This window comes from Aegilops tauschii, chromosome 2 (genome assembly GCF_002575655.3).
Source record: "Aegilops tauschii subsp. strangulata cultivar AL8/78 chromosome 2, Aet v6.0, whole genome shotgun sequence".
NCBI classification, from domain to species: domain Eukaryota; kingdom Viridiplantae; phylum Streptophyta; class Magnoliopsida; order Poales; family Poaceae; genus Aegilops; species Aegilops tauschii.
Window position 1 is genome coordinate 593,107,632 of NC_053036.3, and position 17,503 is coordinate 593,125,134.

Here is a 17,503-nt window from a genome sequence, read left to right on the forward strand (position 1 = left end):
TCAGACTGTTTTAGATGGCTGATTGTAACATATGCAAACCCCTGATGTATATATGGAAGTGTTTGTTCATTAGTACGGCAGCATGTGTATAGATGTGGTACTGTATATTTCAATTTCCTCATGTGGTTCTGTATATTTGTATAGACTAGATGACCCGGTGCGCCAAATGGCACAGAGACCCATTTGAAACCATGTCCGCGTTGAAAATATTTGCCTTTTTTTAGTAACTTTATGTTTGATCAAGGATAGAGACCATGTCAAACCAGAAGTGTTTTGAACGTGTATTTGGACAATGTGCCATTTGGCTCTATGTTTACCCAAGTAAGGTGCATGGTCCAAATTTAAGCATCAAGGGTAATGATTCTAAACCTTTTATAACAGAAATCTTTACATTTGTTAGTAACTTCGAGTTTTAGAAAGCACTGAGGGTAATAATTCTAAACCTTTCATATGAAAAATTAAGGAATACCCATGGCGCAAAAAGTGAGAGCGAACCGAGTATTCAAACAATGCATATGAGATTGATTTAGAACTAACTTAATAGATGTTTATGTTCCATTACATGGCACTTGGTAGCTTAAAAGAAGATATTCATATCACTTGATAATGGCATACATTGGCTTTATAAAAGTAAGCTATATTAGCAAAGGCCAGAGATGCATTGTCTTGCTCGCAGCAAGGACCAAGACGCGAGAAGGTGGTGGTATTAAGTTGAGTCATCGTTACATGTCCCAGTAGTATTGAACATAATTTCATCGTCTAAGCAGGCATGCCTATGGTCAGTGGCGGCGCCAGGATTCAGCCACGCCCCCGGCCAGCCTAGGAAGCACTGCAACACTGTAGCTACAGTGTTCTCTACAGTATACAAAGGGAATCAGCCTCATGCCCCAGGCATCCGCTCGGGCTGCCTGGGGCCTGTCTCCGCCGCAACCTACGGTCGGACATAGTGGTTGTAGCCATCATCCATGTCTCAAGCATAACCCTCAATGCAGCTTGAATCTGAGTCTGGATCATATGCCTTTCTTCTGCAATGAGAGACATGCCATGCTAGTCATGCTCTGAAGCGCAACCACAACATCATGAATTTCCATAAGAGTCTATTTGAGATTACAGATAGTGCTTGAAGCAGTAGGGTCCAAGGTAGCTCGATCATGGATTTTGTTTGATGTAACACGCATTTCGTCTGATAGTGTGACGCATCCGTTTAATCTCAAGGGGACAACATCAAATTTTATTTGCTAACCAAAGTATAACAGGTAAAACAAAGTACAACAGGAAAAGCTTGAATTAAACTATTATAAAAAAATACACAAACCTATCTAGCATAAATAATTTGGCTCGGTGTATCCATGTCTGCTCACAAGCTATTTACCTATTTTCCCATCAGACAATTAAAAAAGAATACTTGTATTGCAGTGAGTTTTTTAGTTTGCATCAGTCACATCACAGATTACCAGTACCGCTCTATATTCCACATATTGCAGCAATAACTTGTAAGACATGTGAGAAATAGGAGCACTGAAGTACACCCATCTAAATAATAGATCACCATCACTACAATTCAAATCCAGTAAATTTAGCACCAAATATAATTTGATTTGTACAAGATGCAACCTGAAAAACCCAAGCTCATATTTACGACCAAATTAAGTAAATGCTCAGTTTATTCCCGCTGTGTGTCATTTAATAGCTTATTACCACTCTCCCATCATGTTATAATAATTAGGCTATTTTGGAAACACTGAGAAGATATTCAATCGAATGGTTCAGTGTCATATATCATTACACTTAGGAGTGAAATGCCTAAATTATATGCTTGAGAGATTATCTTAAGTTTCACGACATTTACCTAATATTTACAAAGCTCATCAGAATGGATTCATTTGCAAGGAACAAGCGACCCATTAAGTTCACGGCTAGCACGCATCACTTTCTCCTGTCATTTGTTAAATTAATTAAAATTTCAACTTGCAGGCACTTCTAAACTGGATATACATTAAGTCAGCATAATAGAAACTGTTCTTGGCAACTGACTTGCTTCCACCATGTGACATTGTAGTCTCGATCCTACTATCTACATCCCATTGGAACAACTGCAAGGGAAGGAAAAAACCATTAAAAAACTTATAACCAGAACCAAGTGAGAATAATAAGTACAGTCCAGTTTAATCATGCTAGGGTGTGGACCTTCTAAAGCTTCGAGTGGCGCTGCACACCCAAGTCTTTTTATGAGCATGCTATCAGCTTTCATGAGCATGTTATCAGCTTTCATGAGCATGCAATATTTGGGAGTTCGTATATGTATATTGTTGCCTCCTGATGGAGGTGTTTCATTAGTAGTCTCATGTTGACCTTACTGCCAAAGTGCACTTTGCACTATCAGGCGTTTTCTTTCTTTCCTCTGCTTCCTTAGAGGCCTTTATAAATTCTTGTTGAAATCTTAATACAGAAGCAAAACTGCTACTTTTAGTCAGAAAAAATAAAACAGAAGAACAAAATTAATATTTTCCAATTCTAAACATGTTGTGTGAGCAATTTACCAATCTACTATGGATTGCATCGGTGATGTTCCTGTAGTCGAGATCCACCAACTGACCACAGACACAGGTCATCTGACCAGACGCCTTGCCATTCCGCCACCTATTCTAGAGAAAAAACATTAATTGATATTCAACCAATGAACATGAATATTTTACCTACATGCAGTTGTATGATAGCTGAAGATAGTATACAACGATATATTAAATACAATCAGAAAGAATTTAATCATGTTTAACATAAAAATTGGTAGTACATAAGTCAGAGCATGAAACATGAGATTTAATTACGGTCATATGTGGTGAAGTTGTAGCCATTTATTCAGCTAAAAAGTATTTGTTGTGTAGGAGTGAAGATCCAACTTCAGTTATAGGATCTTCATTTTAATGTCACTTTGAGCGAGCCAAAAATTAAAACTGCACATGGAAAAGAAAACCAAATCAAGAACAACATGTGCGCTTTTTTATGAGCAAAACAGGTGCAAGATAGGGTACCTGTCATTGCACACTTGTACTTGCACGCACCTCATATCCATCTCTTCCAACTGAACATTATCTGGCTTCTGAGAAGAAGAAAAAGGCCATTGTAGGAATTAATGGCACCTGTTTAGTGACATAATAAAAGGGAAGTAAGTTGTGGTCCACATGTGTAGCAGCCAAGTAAGCTGCTTACCAGAACTGAACAAAACTGAATGTTCTATGAACCAATCGCACGTATACTTTGCCAGAAAAATATGTGTGCAAATCATTCAGATGAGCTGGAAGATAAATTGAAGAAAATACAAAAAGGAAATCATAATAATATCGCTGCAAGCAAGACTAATTGAAGTTCCAATCGATATAATTTTATACATATATTGCCTTGTCAGTCCAATTCAAATACTGCGAACAAAAGAAGGACCCATCAAGTCCGTTCATGTACTAAGGATCCATCAAGGTCAAAATAATATACTGCTTGATGGAATTTCATGCATTTGATCTCAAAACACAAAGAATCGATTATTTATGTAGCTAACAGCAGGATAATCAGATCCCCAAGGATGCCACTAAAATTACGTCAACCCTAGTTTTAAGAATTTCAAATCTTTGAATCGAAGACAAAAAATCGGCATCTCATACTAACCTTTGTCCATTCCAGTAGCAACAAATCTGCACTCGAGATCCATAACAAATTAACCATAGAAGTCAAGTTGAGAACATTGTTTTAGGAGTACCACTATCAAACAGGTTGAGGGTCACATGGTAGGAACAGGAATGAACAAGAAGAGCATATACCTGCTCATTGTCATTCGAGTCCCCACATATTTTGCCAAAAACAGGACCCATAAAAGAGGGTTCATCTTGTTCTTCCACCAGAGAAGGTCCGCCTTGTTCTTCACTCTTCCTAACATCCTTCCTCGTCTCTTCATCGTCCAATCTGCACCTATTTTGTCAGAAAAAACATGAATTGAGAAATCAAATGAGATTATTAAAAGGCAAAATTTGGAGGAAGGAGATGGCGGGGCCAAAGATGTGCAGCCTAACTTGGAGATTAGGGACGATGACCACCAAGCACCACCGTGACACAAGCGCCCGCTTTAGCTCCGGCATTGCTGTGCCTTCCCACATGCCCGTCCTCCTCACCCTCCCCTACTACATATCCATCACGTAAACCACGCCTCCCCTGCTCTCCCATGGCCGCGACCTGCGATCTCTGTCCGATCTGAAACAACAAGGGGAAGTAAGAAAATACCACAAAGATGAAAATGAACAAAAAAAATACATACACGTGTGAAGCTGCTGATAACTGAAGTTGACTATCAATATTCTAGGGAAAATGATGTTGTCAGGTTGCTCTTGCTTTCATTCTATTGATATCCTCTATAGTACCTCGATCACCGAGCAAGTTTGGAAATGATCAATATTGGTTTTTTTGTGAAACATTCCTTTGAGATCCCCACATTCTAATTTCGAATCATTCAAATAATCTCCGACTGATAAAATTGCATATTAAAATCATGCTTTAGATAAACTGATTGCGAAAACATTGCGAGAAATTAAATAATAGGTGCAGCAGTAGCAACCTATCATGCTTCTCCCTATCTGTTAGCGGATCCAACCACCACAAGGCCCAATCAAAAGCCCCACCTCACGTGCAAATTACAATCCATTTCCTACATCAAATTAGAGAAATAAACTGGAATCCGGACCACCAACTATAACAATCAGGGATATAAATATTCTTCACTTACGTGAAATAGGAATTTCTTGTTGCTCCTCTTGCAAGCCAGAATAAAGCACCACATTCATTTAATAAATCTTCATGTATGGAAAATTAGAGAATGCGCAGGGTCTCTAAGGGTCATCTATTAGCACAGCCACAAAAGTGTAATTATTCATAGAATATTAGTACAATTATGTGGCAAATGTTCTCTTACCCAAATACTTTAGATTTCACAAATTTAAGGCTGCAAGGAAAGGAATGGCTGGATGAAATCGCAATAGGAAAGGAAGTATGAGTCATTCATATACATGGAAGAAAGGCAAACTGGAAGACCACAAACACAATACGTGTCGCTCCATTAGAACTAACCTCTGAATCAAATCTTTTGCATCAGTACATGTGTAAACCTTATTACTGAAAGAAGGGCCATACCTGTCAAAGCTTCTCCAATGGCAATGTCTGACACAAAATTCCTCTTTGTGGGATGCAACTGATAGGTGTGATATACACAAATTTCCTCCCCTTCCAACGAAAGACAATGCTAAGATGGGGAGAGATCGCAACACCAAGAAATTCTGCAAATAAAGAAAGAGTAGTCATGAATAGAGCATCCATGTGAATCAAAACTCTACAATAATCCCCTAAGCCTTCTCATTCTTGCAACCTACGTACACCCAGAGAACGAAAGAGTGCTCATATCATACAGAAAATGCATTTAAGATTATATCTTCAGGCACACACATATCTCCAACCGAAGCAAAGGAAACTCGTACATATGCACATGATATCCCTATAAGGATGTGCCAAAAATATCAAGAATTAATATCAAGCAAGAAAACAAATCATGAGTTCCAAATTTAGTGAGGTGTGACAGGTTGACCTGTAACCCACCAATCACTGAAAGAAAGCTTACCTGCAAATTAGTTTGTCCCTGCTGCATCAAACAAATGAAAATTGTAACCAACTTCCTTCCTGAAGTAACATCCACCTCCAAACTCTAGAATCAAATCAAAAATCCAGATGGGAGGAATGAAAAAATAGATGTGAATGATCTTCATAGAAACCGAAAGAATTCACAGTTGCAGGGTGGAGGAAGAGCTCACCTGGCACTTAAGTGATTACGCCCTCCGCTCGCTGTTTACGCGGGTAGGAGGAGGCACCAGAACGGAGGTAGGAGAAGATGCAGCCTAGCACCAGTCTAGCGCGCGCTGCCGATGGAGCTCCAGGCCTCGCCCTCCCCTGCTCCTCCAATCCGCCCGATCTGGAACCACGGCGAGCGAAGGCAGCCGATCTGAGAGAGGAGGAAAACAAGAGAGGTGGGATGGACGGAGGCTGCGCGAGGAGCTGCAGCGGCCGGCGCGCACAAAGAAGAGGAGGCAAATCAGGAGGAGAGGAGCGGCCATGGACGCCGCGTTCCTGGACGAGGGCCAACATCTCCTTGCTATCCTCACGCCCGCGCAACTGCAGCGCCGGTGACCAAGAGAGGCCGCGTGAGGACGAGGGACAGGAACGGTGGAGCCTGACCTCACCAGCACAGGCCGATGCTAGCTGGTGACCCTCTCCCATATGCTGCCGCACCTCCCTCTCCTCTGCGTCGTCGCCCTTCGCCTACAGGTCATCGTCGCCGTCGGAGTGGAGCATGGGTGGATGGGGCAGGACGGCGGCACAGGAGAGAGAGGAGGAAGAGAAGGAGAGGCAGCGAGGGAGGTCGAGGAGGAGGGTGGGACGCGTGCGGGTGGGGAGGGCGCGGCGGCGCAGGAGAGGAGGCGGGGCTCGTGGGGGAGACGCGGGTTAGGTATCGCTCGCTACAGCTGCTCGCCCGCTTCTTCTTTTTTTCTCTCGCTTGCTCGCCCGCTTCTTCTTTTTCTCTAGCTCGCTTGCTTCTTTGCTCGCGCGGGACGCAACGCTCGCGGCACTGTTCATTGCGGACGTGGAGGCCGTCGTTGCGCCTAGCACCCCAGCGTCCTTTATAAGGTAAATGTGGTTTTGTATATTTCTTTTTTTTCATGGAGAAAACCACATACTGCCGGAAATTATTTATTATATTCTTACTTTAGATTTTCTTTTATTGCGGTGTAGGAGGAGGAGCTGGACATGGATGGATGGGGAAGAAGGAGCTGGACATGGATGGCGCCAAAGCGGCCAGACCCGAGATCGCCTACCACTGCTGTACGAGGACCACGATGTCGCCTCTTGTGTGCATCTTGAAGAGAACCCCTTCGAGCCCCATGGTCGGTACCCCCAATTAGCCTTCTGCTTCTTTGATTATTAATTAGAGGGATAAGATTGATGGATTCCGTAGTTTGTTTGTGTATGTAAGTGTGTCTAGCTGAAGGTTTTACCTTTGTTTCTTTGTGTATGCACCACATGTACCTGAGTATGCCCATAAAACAAAACAGATGTGAGCAACCTTGCTGACCTCTCTCTTTCTCTTTCTCCTCATCTTCCCTGTCCTGCCACAATAGTTGGGGCTGCAGTGGCAATTTCTAATTGCAAGAAGGTAACCTGAAATAGGTTAAGAGACATACGATCTAATTAAATATTGCCCGTAACATAATCACATTGTAAATATCCTATATATCTGCAGCCATAACGACATCTTTCAAATTATAAAGTTTTATCCCGATGAACTGTCAGGTGCTTAGTTCAGTTAAACAGATCATGCAATGTTGTCGTTCTCTCAAAGCATTTGCTCAGTTCAGTGAGTGGGCTTATTCTGGGTTATATTTTGTGGGTGGCAGGGTGTTTGCTGTGGTTCCTATGCTCGGAGGAGTCGAACTCGAAATTGATGTGCCTGAAAGCGATTCCCTGAGTATGAGGAGGTTTTTTGGGCTCAAGACGGTGTAGATTCTTGCTCACTTTACGAGAAGGATGCTTTCCAAGCTATTTGCTTTTTACAGAGTTTGTATGGGCTTGTGATGTTGTACTATAATTATGAGTGTATGTCGATTTACAGGTAGCATGCTCGCTCTGCAGTTCTTTTAGCTTTTTAGCTGTGACGTTGGTTTGGCCTGCAGTGCCTGTTGGTGTTGATGGCCCTGCCACTGCGATTGACCCTGATGTCCTTCTGCAGCGACATACTATTATTAGCAGTCATCTAAATACTCTACAGTTCCAGTAATAAATGACCCGGTCTATTAAATATGCACTAATTTCTGTCTTGCTTGGCCCCGCTTCAATTACGTTGTTCTCTTATATTAGATGTTTGTTCGCCTGTTGTGATAGCATATCTGCATTGTTTATATTGTTTAATATGTGTTTCGTGCACAAAGTCAATTGACTGTTTGATACGTTCAATAATACAGTTTGCATGATTAGTTCACTGCACAGTCATAAGGCAATCAGTATTTTTTCTATCCACGTCCCTCACTGACAGCCCCCTCACTAATGCATCATGCATTTTGCCGCACCTCTGCTGGTTGTTGTCCTGTTACATGTGCTAAACTTGCCTTTCCTACTAATGCATCATGCAGTTTGATCTTTCACCATTTGGACATATCGGTTGGACTGGCACCCTCGCGCCAAGGCGTGTTGCCGATCTAGTAATTAACAATAGTTGTACTAACTTGCAATTGACTGTACCTGCACCACCATTTCTATGACTAGCTTGTAATCAACTGTACCTGCACTACACTTCTATTACCAGGCTACAACTATAATCGTGTTGGAGGCCTCGGGCGACAAAGCTTGTTGGCAGGGGCGGAGCCAGGATGAAAAACAAGAGGGGGCAAAGATATGATTTTTTTTCCAGAAATATGTATACAAGCTAATGGCTGGATCATTTTAAAAACCAACCACACAAGCATACATAGAGTGTGTAAGAACTAAAATCGCATATATGTCCTTATATGACAATGTGAAGACACACATAATTATGACACAATCATTGCAAAAGAAAAGTAAACTAACCACTGAAGGCACAATAGCTTGAGAAATATGAATACGTCATTCCTTTTTGTTGCTACATCCCTGATTTCTAGCCTTAGAGCTACTCGAAAAAGAAACACATTTTATAAAATAGAGTGTAAACATTTGTAGATAAAGAAAGTCTTAAGCACGTTACCTCCTTCCGTTTCATCGCACGACGATTTTCCCCATGTAAGGTAATTTCTCCTAATCTCCCCATGATTGTTGATATTAAATAGGTAAGTCTCTTCTTTTTGGATGGATCCCGTGTAAGCTATTTAGATCAACTATTTCAGGCATACTGCAGTTGCCGATTTTACAAAACATCTCTCCATTAGCTTGCCTGTCAATGCCATATAGTTCAATGTTAAATAAATTGAAATACATGAAGGCAGAATATTGCTACAGATTTTATTCTACTCCCACGTGCTCAAACTTATTCATACAAAATTATTACGCAAAGCAAGATCCAATCAATCTAATAATCAATTTGTACATTATAATGTACACACATGGATATTTGATACAATTTGTTACTTTTTAACATGAAAATCAGAATATATAATAAGAGAACTGGGTTTGTAAGCAATCTATTTCTCATACAGGGGCTTTAAAAATACAACAGAAAACAAAGCAGCGGGGGCAAATATCTCGCCTGAGTTTTTTTTAGAAAAGGAGGAGGACCCCGGCCTCTGCATCTGGACGATGCATGCAGCCATTTTATTAATTATTCACACAAGACCTTACAAAGTGACACAACACTACGACTAAAGCCACTGTCTAGGCAACATCTGTCGCTACTCCTATCCAGTTGATGAAGGGATACTGATAGTCTGGGCCTAATACCAAACAGACTTCGCAGCCAAACCTAACATCTAAGACCTAAGGTCCCAACCAGGACGTCTGCCGAGTATGGGGCACCCACCAGTCCGGCGCACTTCTCAACCAGGACGCCTACCGGGTATGAGGCCGCCGGAGCCACCTGCCATCAATCCATCTTCAGTGTTGTACTGCTGCATCCACCTTGCCCGGCCTCTCTGCCATCGACGCCACCATGACATCACCCTCCTGCGCGAGTCCCTCGTCACACATCAGACGCTGCGCCACGCCGCCGAGATACGCCACCATTAATGTGTACGATGAAGCATCGCTCCACCAAATAATCAGTCCACTGGTCCCTCGAGCCCGTGCACACCTTCAAGAATGACGCCACAAGAGGGAAACGACACAAAAATGCCGCCGTCATCCGATCTACTGATCTAGGGTTTCCCCCGGAGGTAGCACGGCCTGGAACTTCTCAACAGCGATGCCTTCAACAAGGGAACGACACCGAATAGTGCCGCCATCGCCGGCCTCGGCAGCAGCCGCGAGCAGGTCTTCACCCAGATCCGTTCCAATGGCCTCCATCAAGCTTCTTGTGCACGGGTCGTCCAACATCGCGACCGCCGCATCGCCCATCGCGAGTCCACAGCCGCCGACACATCCTCCGCCGCCCCGGGATCCAGCCCTCGCTGGCCGCCGAGTCCTGCCGCCGCATGCCCGAAGCGCATCGGACCGGGACGCCGCAGACCGCGACCAGGCCTCGACCAGATCTGGGAAGAGGAATCAACCTCCACCGCAGCATCTAGCCACGCGCCGGAGCATCCAAGCGCCGCCAGGCCCCGGCCAGCGCCCGCCACGGAGCCCCGCACCCCTAGGCCGCCGTGCCCGCAAGTCCAGATCGAAGCTCCCGCGGCCCTCCTCCAGCCGCTAGATGCTCCCAAGACGAGAGGGAAGAAGAGACCTAGGGGAAACGCCCCGCCGCCGCCGTCACTGGAGCCCGCCCGGGCTTCGCCGACGGCGCCTCAGGCGGCGGCGCGACGAGGGAGGAGAATGGGAGGGCGGTGGGTGTCGCTGGGAGTCGCCCCCCGTATCGCCAGAGGAGGGCAACGCGGGGGTTGTTGGGTGCGCTCAAACAAACTTAGCTAGCATGCTTTTTAAAATTGGGGAGAATTTCACTTCCCCCGGCCTCTGCACCAACTAGGAATGCATACGGCCATTTTAGTGTGAGTACCAAAATAAACATGGTCCTCAGAATTTTTTAAATGAGTATCAAGATATTTTTTGATGAGTGGTTTCACCATACACCAAACTTGATCCTCAATAAATGGGGGAAACCTGTTGTGCATCATCTGTGAATTCTAAGAATTGAACTCGGGTCGTTAGGCTGCACAACCGCATGCCCAACCACTGAGCCAACGCTTTCTTTGCCCCCACAGCAATGCACGTAGATTCGCCCCTGCTGCTTGTTGGAGGCGTTGTACGCTCACCCTGAGCTAAGCCCGGAGGCGTGCTGCGTGGCTTCGTGTGTGAGGCTAGGGTTTCGTGTCAGACGATGCGAAAACCCGGGGAGCACTGCACATGCACGCGGCCGGGATCGATGACTGCACGAGCACAGCGCCGGGCAACATGCACGAGCACAGCGCCTCCGCCACTACCCTGACCGAGAGCCGCGGGGATCCAATCCACCGGGCATGCGCAACGATTCTTCGGCCTTCTCGTCCCCAGCACTCGCTAATGTGACGTCAACATTTCCATGTGAGCCTGCGTGAACGCCCGCAACTGTACCCAGACGCATGCACGGCTTGTCTGATACTGTACGCTTCACATGTGTTTTCCTTTTTCTTTTTCCTGAAGCATATGAAAAAATGGAAAATGTAAGAATGAAGCCCTCTTCCCTCCTATAAAACCCCTACCCCGACACCTACAGGAAGCCAGCTCTTCCTCTGCCCACCCAACAACATCAGACTCAGACCAGCAGCTCAACTCTCAACTTTCGTCGATGGCGAAATGCAGCAAGATCCACAACATCGTCTTGCTCAAGCAGACCCTGCGGCGGTGGCGCTCCCGTGCCGCGGCGCGCGCCGCTGCGGATGACCGCGCGGTGTCGGTGCCGGCGGGGCACGTGGCGGTGTGCGTGGGCAGCTCGTCTCGGCGTTTCGTGGTGCGCGCGGCGCACCTGAACCACCCCGTGTTCCGGGAGCTGCTCCGGCAGGCGGAGGAAGAGTACGGGTTCCCGTCCGGCGCGTGCGGCCCCATCGCGCTCCCCTGCGACGAGGACCGCTTCCGGGACGTCCTCCGCCGCGTCTCCTCCGAGGAGCGCCGCGGCGTGCTGGCCGTCAGCAGCCGCGACGTCGCGACGCGGCCGTTGCTGCAGAGGGTGGCGGCGGAGGAGCTCGTGTGGTGACTGGTGACCGATCGATGGGCATAGGCCATTCGGCATACGTGCTCTGTTCTAACGTGAGGTAGCCCTGGCGATTTGACTCCGGCGGCGGCAGCAGCAAGCCAGCAACTGGTCTTCCGGACGCAGAAATGGCGAAAGCATGCCGCGGCAGGGAAGACTCCGCCCGCCCACACCGCCGGAGGCCCGAATATCTTATTGACGGACGTGGTCCGGCGCCCCGAAACACGAACCGGTGACGGTGCCGCGCGTGTGAGCAACGGAGGCTCTGTACGGCTTGACAAGTTGACTGTAGTTAGAAGAAATTTGTAGCGATTAGTTCAAGATGAAGATGAAGATTTTTGTGATTGTCGTAATTAATCGGTAGCATTCCTTGCCGGTGATGATGAAGAATTGCTCCGTGTTGCACATTCACTTTCTAATTGTCTGTCATGTGCTTCAACTCATTGGTGTTGGCTCTCCATGGGTGTCATTAGCTGTTGCATTAATGTATTATCTGTTTTCCTATCTCTCCATCGACTTAGAAGTTTCTTATTTATGTGCAAGATTGACAGCTTTGTAAACTCCGAGATCACATGTTACTTATACGGTTTGTGGGGGAGGCCAAAGCTTTGCCACATCGATTAATTATGAAGAAGAGAATTTTTGCGTTCTATTTAAAACATAAGTTTCTCTCAAATGAATATATCAGTTTAAGCTGAAATTTAACCTGGCTGGCCACTAAATTCATTTTCATTCGTGATATTTTTGTAGTTTCACATGCGACTTAAAATCTACTCGGACCATAACAAAATGTAAGACGTTTTTACGCTCTATGCAAAACCAAAAACGTCTTACATTATGGTATAGAGGTAGTATTGTTTTTCTAGTGTAGAGTGAAAAGAGGCTACGTGGCAGAGAGGAGAGAGAAAATATGATGTTGGTAATTAAGACAAAACTGAAGCATGTCAAAGAACGATTAAATGAGAAAAGGTAATGTTTTAAGAGTTAACTACTCCCTCTGTAAACTAATATAAGAGCGTTTAAATCACTATTTTAGTATTCTAAACGCTCTTATATTAGTTTACGAAGGGAGTGGAGACTAAAACAAATCAAGTATTCCTATATTATGGTTATTATGAGGTGAATAGACCGACTTACGGCGGGGAATCTGAAGTTCTCTCGCAAAGTACCATATCTCCCATATCCTTCGCACCGTACCACTGTACATGGCTTCCAACAATTACATCTTAGAGCAACTCTAGCCGAGTAAACGTAAGTGCCCAATCAGCATAATAACCGTCAATATGACAATCGTGACCAAAAATGGCACTAGTCGACATATCATGCCACATCATCTTAATTTTTGAAGCATCCTCCATATTTGGCGTCTTTTGAGACGTCATTTGGAGTGCACTCTAACCATGGTGCGAAGCAAACTTTAGACCGTCTCCCACTTCTCATTCCCCTCCCCTCTACCTCCTGCGTGCCGAAATTTGCACCCCACCGTCGAAACTGCTGTCTGGCCTCTCGGAATTGGCACCCCATCGTCCAAATAGACAGCCCACCGTCAGAATCACTGCCCGCGTCTACCAACGCGATGAGACTAGGAAAGTAGGAAGGGTGCCTCGGTGCAGTACTGGCTCAAGGACGTGACCGGGGACGGAGCGTCCGCCACGGCTCTCTCGTCGATTTTTTGCGTTGTCACTGGGTACCTCGGCTATCTCGGGGAAGAAGCTGTTAACGTAATGTCTCCTCAAAACGTGGATATCTTCTGAGAACGTAAATCCCTGAGTGTATGTGATGTACTTGTGTGGTGTTTGTGCTTGTGATAGGCTCCGTAGGCTCATCCACGGCGTGTTCAGCTGGATGATGAGAGGAAAATTGGCGAAGAAAATAGGAACCGATGACAGCTGAGTCCCATTGCCAGGAAAATTTTATGCAGCTCAATTATTAACAATTCTGAGTTTACGCATGGCCTCAGCATCCTCTGTATTATTGTACCCAACCACCCAAGACGTCCTGAATAAAATTTTGCCGCGACGATCTTCGCCCGTGCACGACGTCTCAGCTAGTAGAGCGCCATGACCTCGACGTACCGGCGGCGCGTACATACGTGTCACTGCGCCGGGGCATGGCACATGCCTAACTAGGAGGGATCATGAGGCAAATTTGACAAATTTAACCTATAAACGAAATCAAATCACAGAATGAACTGTCTGTGAAACTATTTCACGCGGCTGACCCGTGGCGCCTAGCTCTCAGGCGCTGCACTAGTGCAACGCCTGGGACCTAGGCGCTGCACTAGTGCAACGCCTAGGAGCTAGGCGCTACACTGTATATTGTGGCGCTTAAGCTCTCAAGCGCTGCACACTGACTTAGTAATTTTCTGATCACACGGGTGCGACGCTGGCCGTGTAGCGCCTATCTGTGAGGCGTTGCACGGTGTAGTGTGGCGCCTTCATGTCGGGCGTCACACAAAAAGGTCAGCCGCGTGAAATAGTTTCACGGATAGTTCATTCTGTGATTTGATTTTGTCTATAGGTCAAATTTGTCAAATTTGCTGGATCATGATGTGGCCAGTGGACTGGAGCGGCCGTTCCAAACGAAATTTGTGCGTCCTTTGGGTTGCGAGATCACATCATCACCTCTCTAACAGGCTACATGATTACATCATTGCATGTATAGATCATGTCTTATTCTCAGGCGCTAAGCATAATTATTATTGTTATCGTATTCCCTCTCTGATGCATACAGGAGTGGGGCAGATGCATCCATCGTCCTTTCTGGAGCTTACTTGTACTACCCGTGCACTGTCATGTACCAGCTAGTACTGCTTTTGATTGGAGCCCCACGCATGTTCTTGCATCAGATTAGATTTTAGAGGCTAATTGTACCCAGCTAATCTGAACACAAAGTGCCTTTTGCTTACGTATTAAATTGGCTACAAGTCACACGAATCTATGGTTGAGACGCCGTGCACGGGCGCAGATACATAGGAATGCTGCGCCGTCACTCACATGCTCCCATATGCCACACCGTTGCGGATTCATCTTTTGCATTTGCAAGGTACCCACTACGTACGCTAAGTAAACAAATCATGGCGATTGGATGACCTTAAGTGCATACTACTTGGCATGGGTACTTGACACGTAGAGCATCTAGCTAGGGCACATGACCAGGCCCGATTTGGTGCATGCACCACATAGGATTAGCAACGATCGGTGAATGAATATGCTTACAGGCATATAGATCTTCTTGCAACATCGTTCCATTCTACCTACCGCAAATGGAATCTCTGATCGGTGAAAGGATAAAAAAAAATAGCGGTATAGTATTAGGTAGCAGGCTTAATCATTTTGGGAGCTAATCATTTTTCGTCAAACATGGCGCTAGTTAAAGATGTGCACCATTTCAATTGTGTGTCTATGTCTGATCATGCATGTTGGTCAACACTCAATAAGATTCAGTCGTGGTATTTTACACTTCACAGCAAAAGGACAACGCAAAACTGCGCCATGCATGTCAACTTCAACCACCCATTTAACTATGCAAACGACAAATCAACGATAATGAAAGTACGTTCTTCAATTATGTTAGGAGAACCCCCTGTATTTTTCATGTTCTTTTATATTGTTAAATGTCATGTCAAACAAAAACTCCCATTCATGTGGCAAGTTGGTTAGTTTTTTTTTTTTTGAGGGAAGTAAGTTGGGTAGTTAGTACAGGTGGTCATGGGTAAGTTGTTGCTAATGCCGTAAACTTCGTCATGTATGTCTTATCATGGATAGTTGTATTATTATGTGCCTAGGAATTAATGTTTGGTCACCATGTGACATTATCTTGGTTATAATTGGTTGATCGACGTGAGAGCAGAACAAATTTATCACATTATCTCGCCACATCATTGTTCTCTTTTTTTGCGGGTAACACATTATTGTTCTTACACAATGAGAACATAGCTAGCTACATCTCGTACAACTCAAATTAATACTTTTGGTATTCTGGATGCTAATTAAGCTTGATATGCTATACAGCTTGAAATGCACCAAGACAAATGACACCCTGGCCTAAATGAAGAAGACCTTTTTCTAATTATTCATGGGTACACACTAGGGTACTACTACTCCACCACAACGTACGCTGCACTGAAGTTGACAAGCAAGATGAACAAATTGGCTTCACTTCTATCTCTTTTTCTCCCGGCTTTGCTCGCACGAAAGCTGCAAAGGCCTTTCGGACACTTTTGTTGCACGCACTCTGTTGGCTCTTTATGTCAAGTCCTTGGATAACATTAACGGGAACTAAAGCCCGGAAGCATGCATGTGCTAACTACAGGTGATATAAACTAGGCATATTTATACAAGTTTATGGATTTTATGCCTGCAAAATATATGTCATTCTGTAAGATCTGTGCCTCGGCAGTGGCAATCTGGAGCGGAATCTCTCTCAGGCTTGATCGAGGGCGCAACATGTACCATGTGGCAGGAGAACAAAATCGAGATAACATGAGATCCTGAAGCCAAGATGCAGGAAAACTGATGCTTATTCTGGTGCTGTCTGCAGGGTGGGACAACACGTCAGTTTGCAAATTTCTGCATATTCTGAAAACTCATGTTGTGATGGAAAGCAAGCAGAATATTTTGCACAAAGAAACGCGCCATTGTGAATCTCAGAGCTGTCAGCAGCTTTTGACATCATCGCTCGGTTGACGAGACTGCTTAATTAACAAAAACATATTATAGTTATAATTAAGGGGGTTTAGGGTGCCAGACAGTTGGTCAGGATGTAGAAGAGAGTGCAGGAAAGTGAGGCATCGTTGTCATCACTCAGGCTGGGCCAGACAACAGCCAAGAATGTTGATTGGACGAAGTGCTAAACTGGTGGGTGAAAAAGGAAAATATATTTTCGTCCCCTTTTTATCCACACTTAATTTGATGGTAGACTTGAATAGAAAACAACATGTCCAGCCTGAAAAGTAAAGGGCAACCGGACAGAACGGATCAGGGCTTGAGCTCTATATATATATACATTTTCAAGGAATCTTGTGTTTTAGAAGTACCAACCCATGTACTTTATCTAGGGAAAGTTACACTAACCCCATCTTAGTTTTTTTGATAATAATACACGTAAAACTTGATGGTGCAGGGACAGACAGCCGTGATGGGGAAAGTCTCTGCGTTGCGTCGGTGTGCATCCAGATCGGCTGTAGATGCTCTGACGCCGACAAAATGGCAAAATGGCATGTATCGATCAGCTCGCCAACACCAGAATCAAGTAGGTACTCCTACAGTCCTACTGTACTTGTGTCCTACCGTGAAACACGCCAAAATGGCATGAACCGACCGACAGCTCGCTCGTACCAGAATCAAGTCAAGTAGGCAAGTATACTACGTACTCACGTACATACGCGAGGGATCGAGTACCACGGTTCGTAAGTACGTGCGTCCGTCCATGCTTGATGCCTTGATCTTGATCGGAAATCGGAGATGTTGTCCTGATCGACTGCTCATGCCTCATGCATGAGAAGGTTCGACGTACGTACAATTCATCGTACGATGGGAAGGCAACCCTTGGCTTGTCCCACTAATTTAATTCCGGCTCAGGCTATAATTTCTGACATAATGATTGTGAGGCAAAGGCAGTGCGTGCTTCTCC

The 17,503-nt window shown here is 45.1% G+C and overlaps 1 protein-coding gene and 1 long non-coding RNA gene across 5 annotated transcripts; one reads left to right on the forward strand and one right to left on the reverse strand.

Annotated features, from left to right (window-relative positions):
• Positions 1–573: 573 nt before the first annotated feature.
• LOC120973788 (uncharacterized) lies at positions 574–6,053 on the reverse strand. 4 transcript variants are annotated; one of them, XR_006670660.2, is made up of 11 exons: positions 5,844–6,053; positions 5,654–5,737; positions 5,173–5,315; positions 4,601–4,690; positions 4,062–4,239; positions 3,813–3,960; positions 3,063–3,140; positions 2,541–2,640; positions 2,035–2,093; positions 1,112–1,936; positions 574–1,025 (listed from the first exon to the last, which is right to left on the reverse strand). It is a non-coding gene; the product is annotated as an uncharacterized lncRNA (long non-coding RNA). The 4 variants fall into 4 exon arrangements; XR_012203410.1 differs by having other exon boundaries at positions 3,033–3,140; XR_006670659.2 differs by having other exon boundaries at positions 2,541–2,645; positions 3,033–3,140.
• Positions 6,054–11,427: 5,374 nt separating this feature from the next.
• On the forward strand, positions 11,428–12,373 carry LOC109750058 (indole-3-acetic acid-induced protein ARG7-like). Its single transcript, XM_020309006.4, has one exon. It carries the CDS (start codon positions 11,468–11,470, stop codon positions 11,870–11,872), a length of 405 nt encoding a protein of 134 aa, XP_020164595.1. The 5' UTR covers positions 11,428–11,467; the 3' UTR covers positions 11,873–12,373.
• The last annotated feature ends 5,130 nt before the right edge of the window (positions 12,374–17,503 follow it).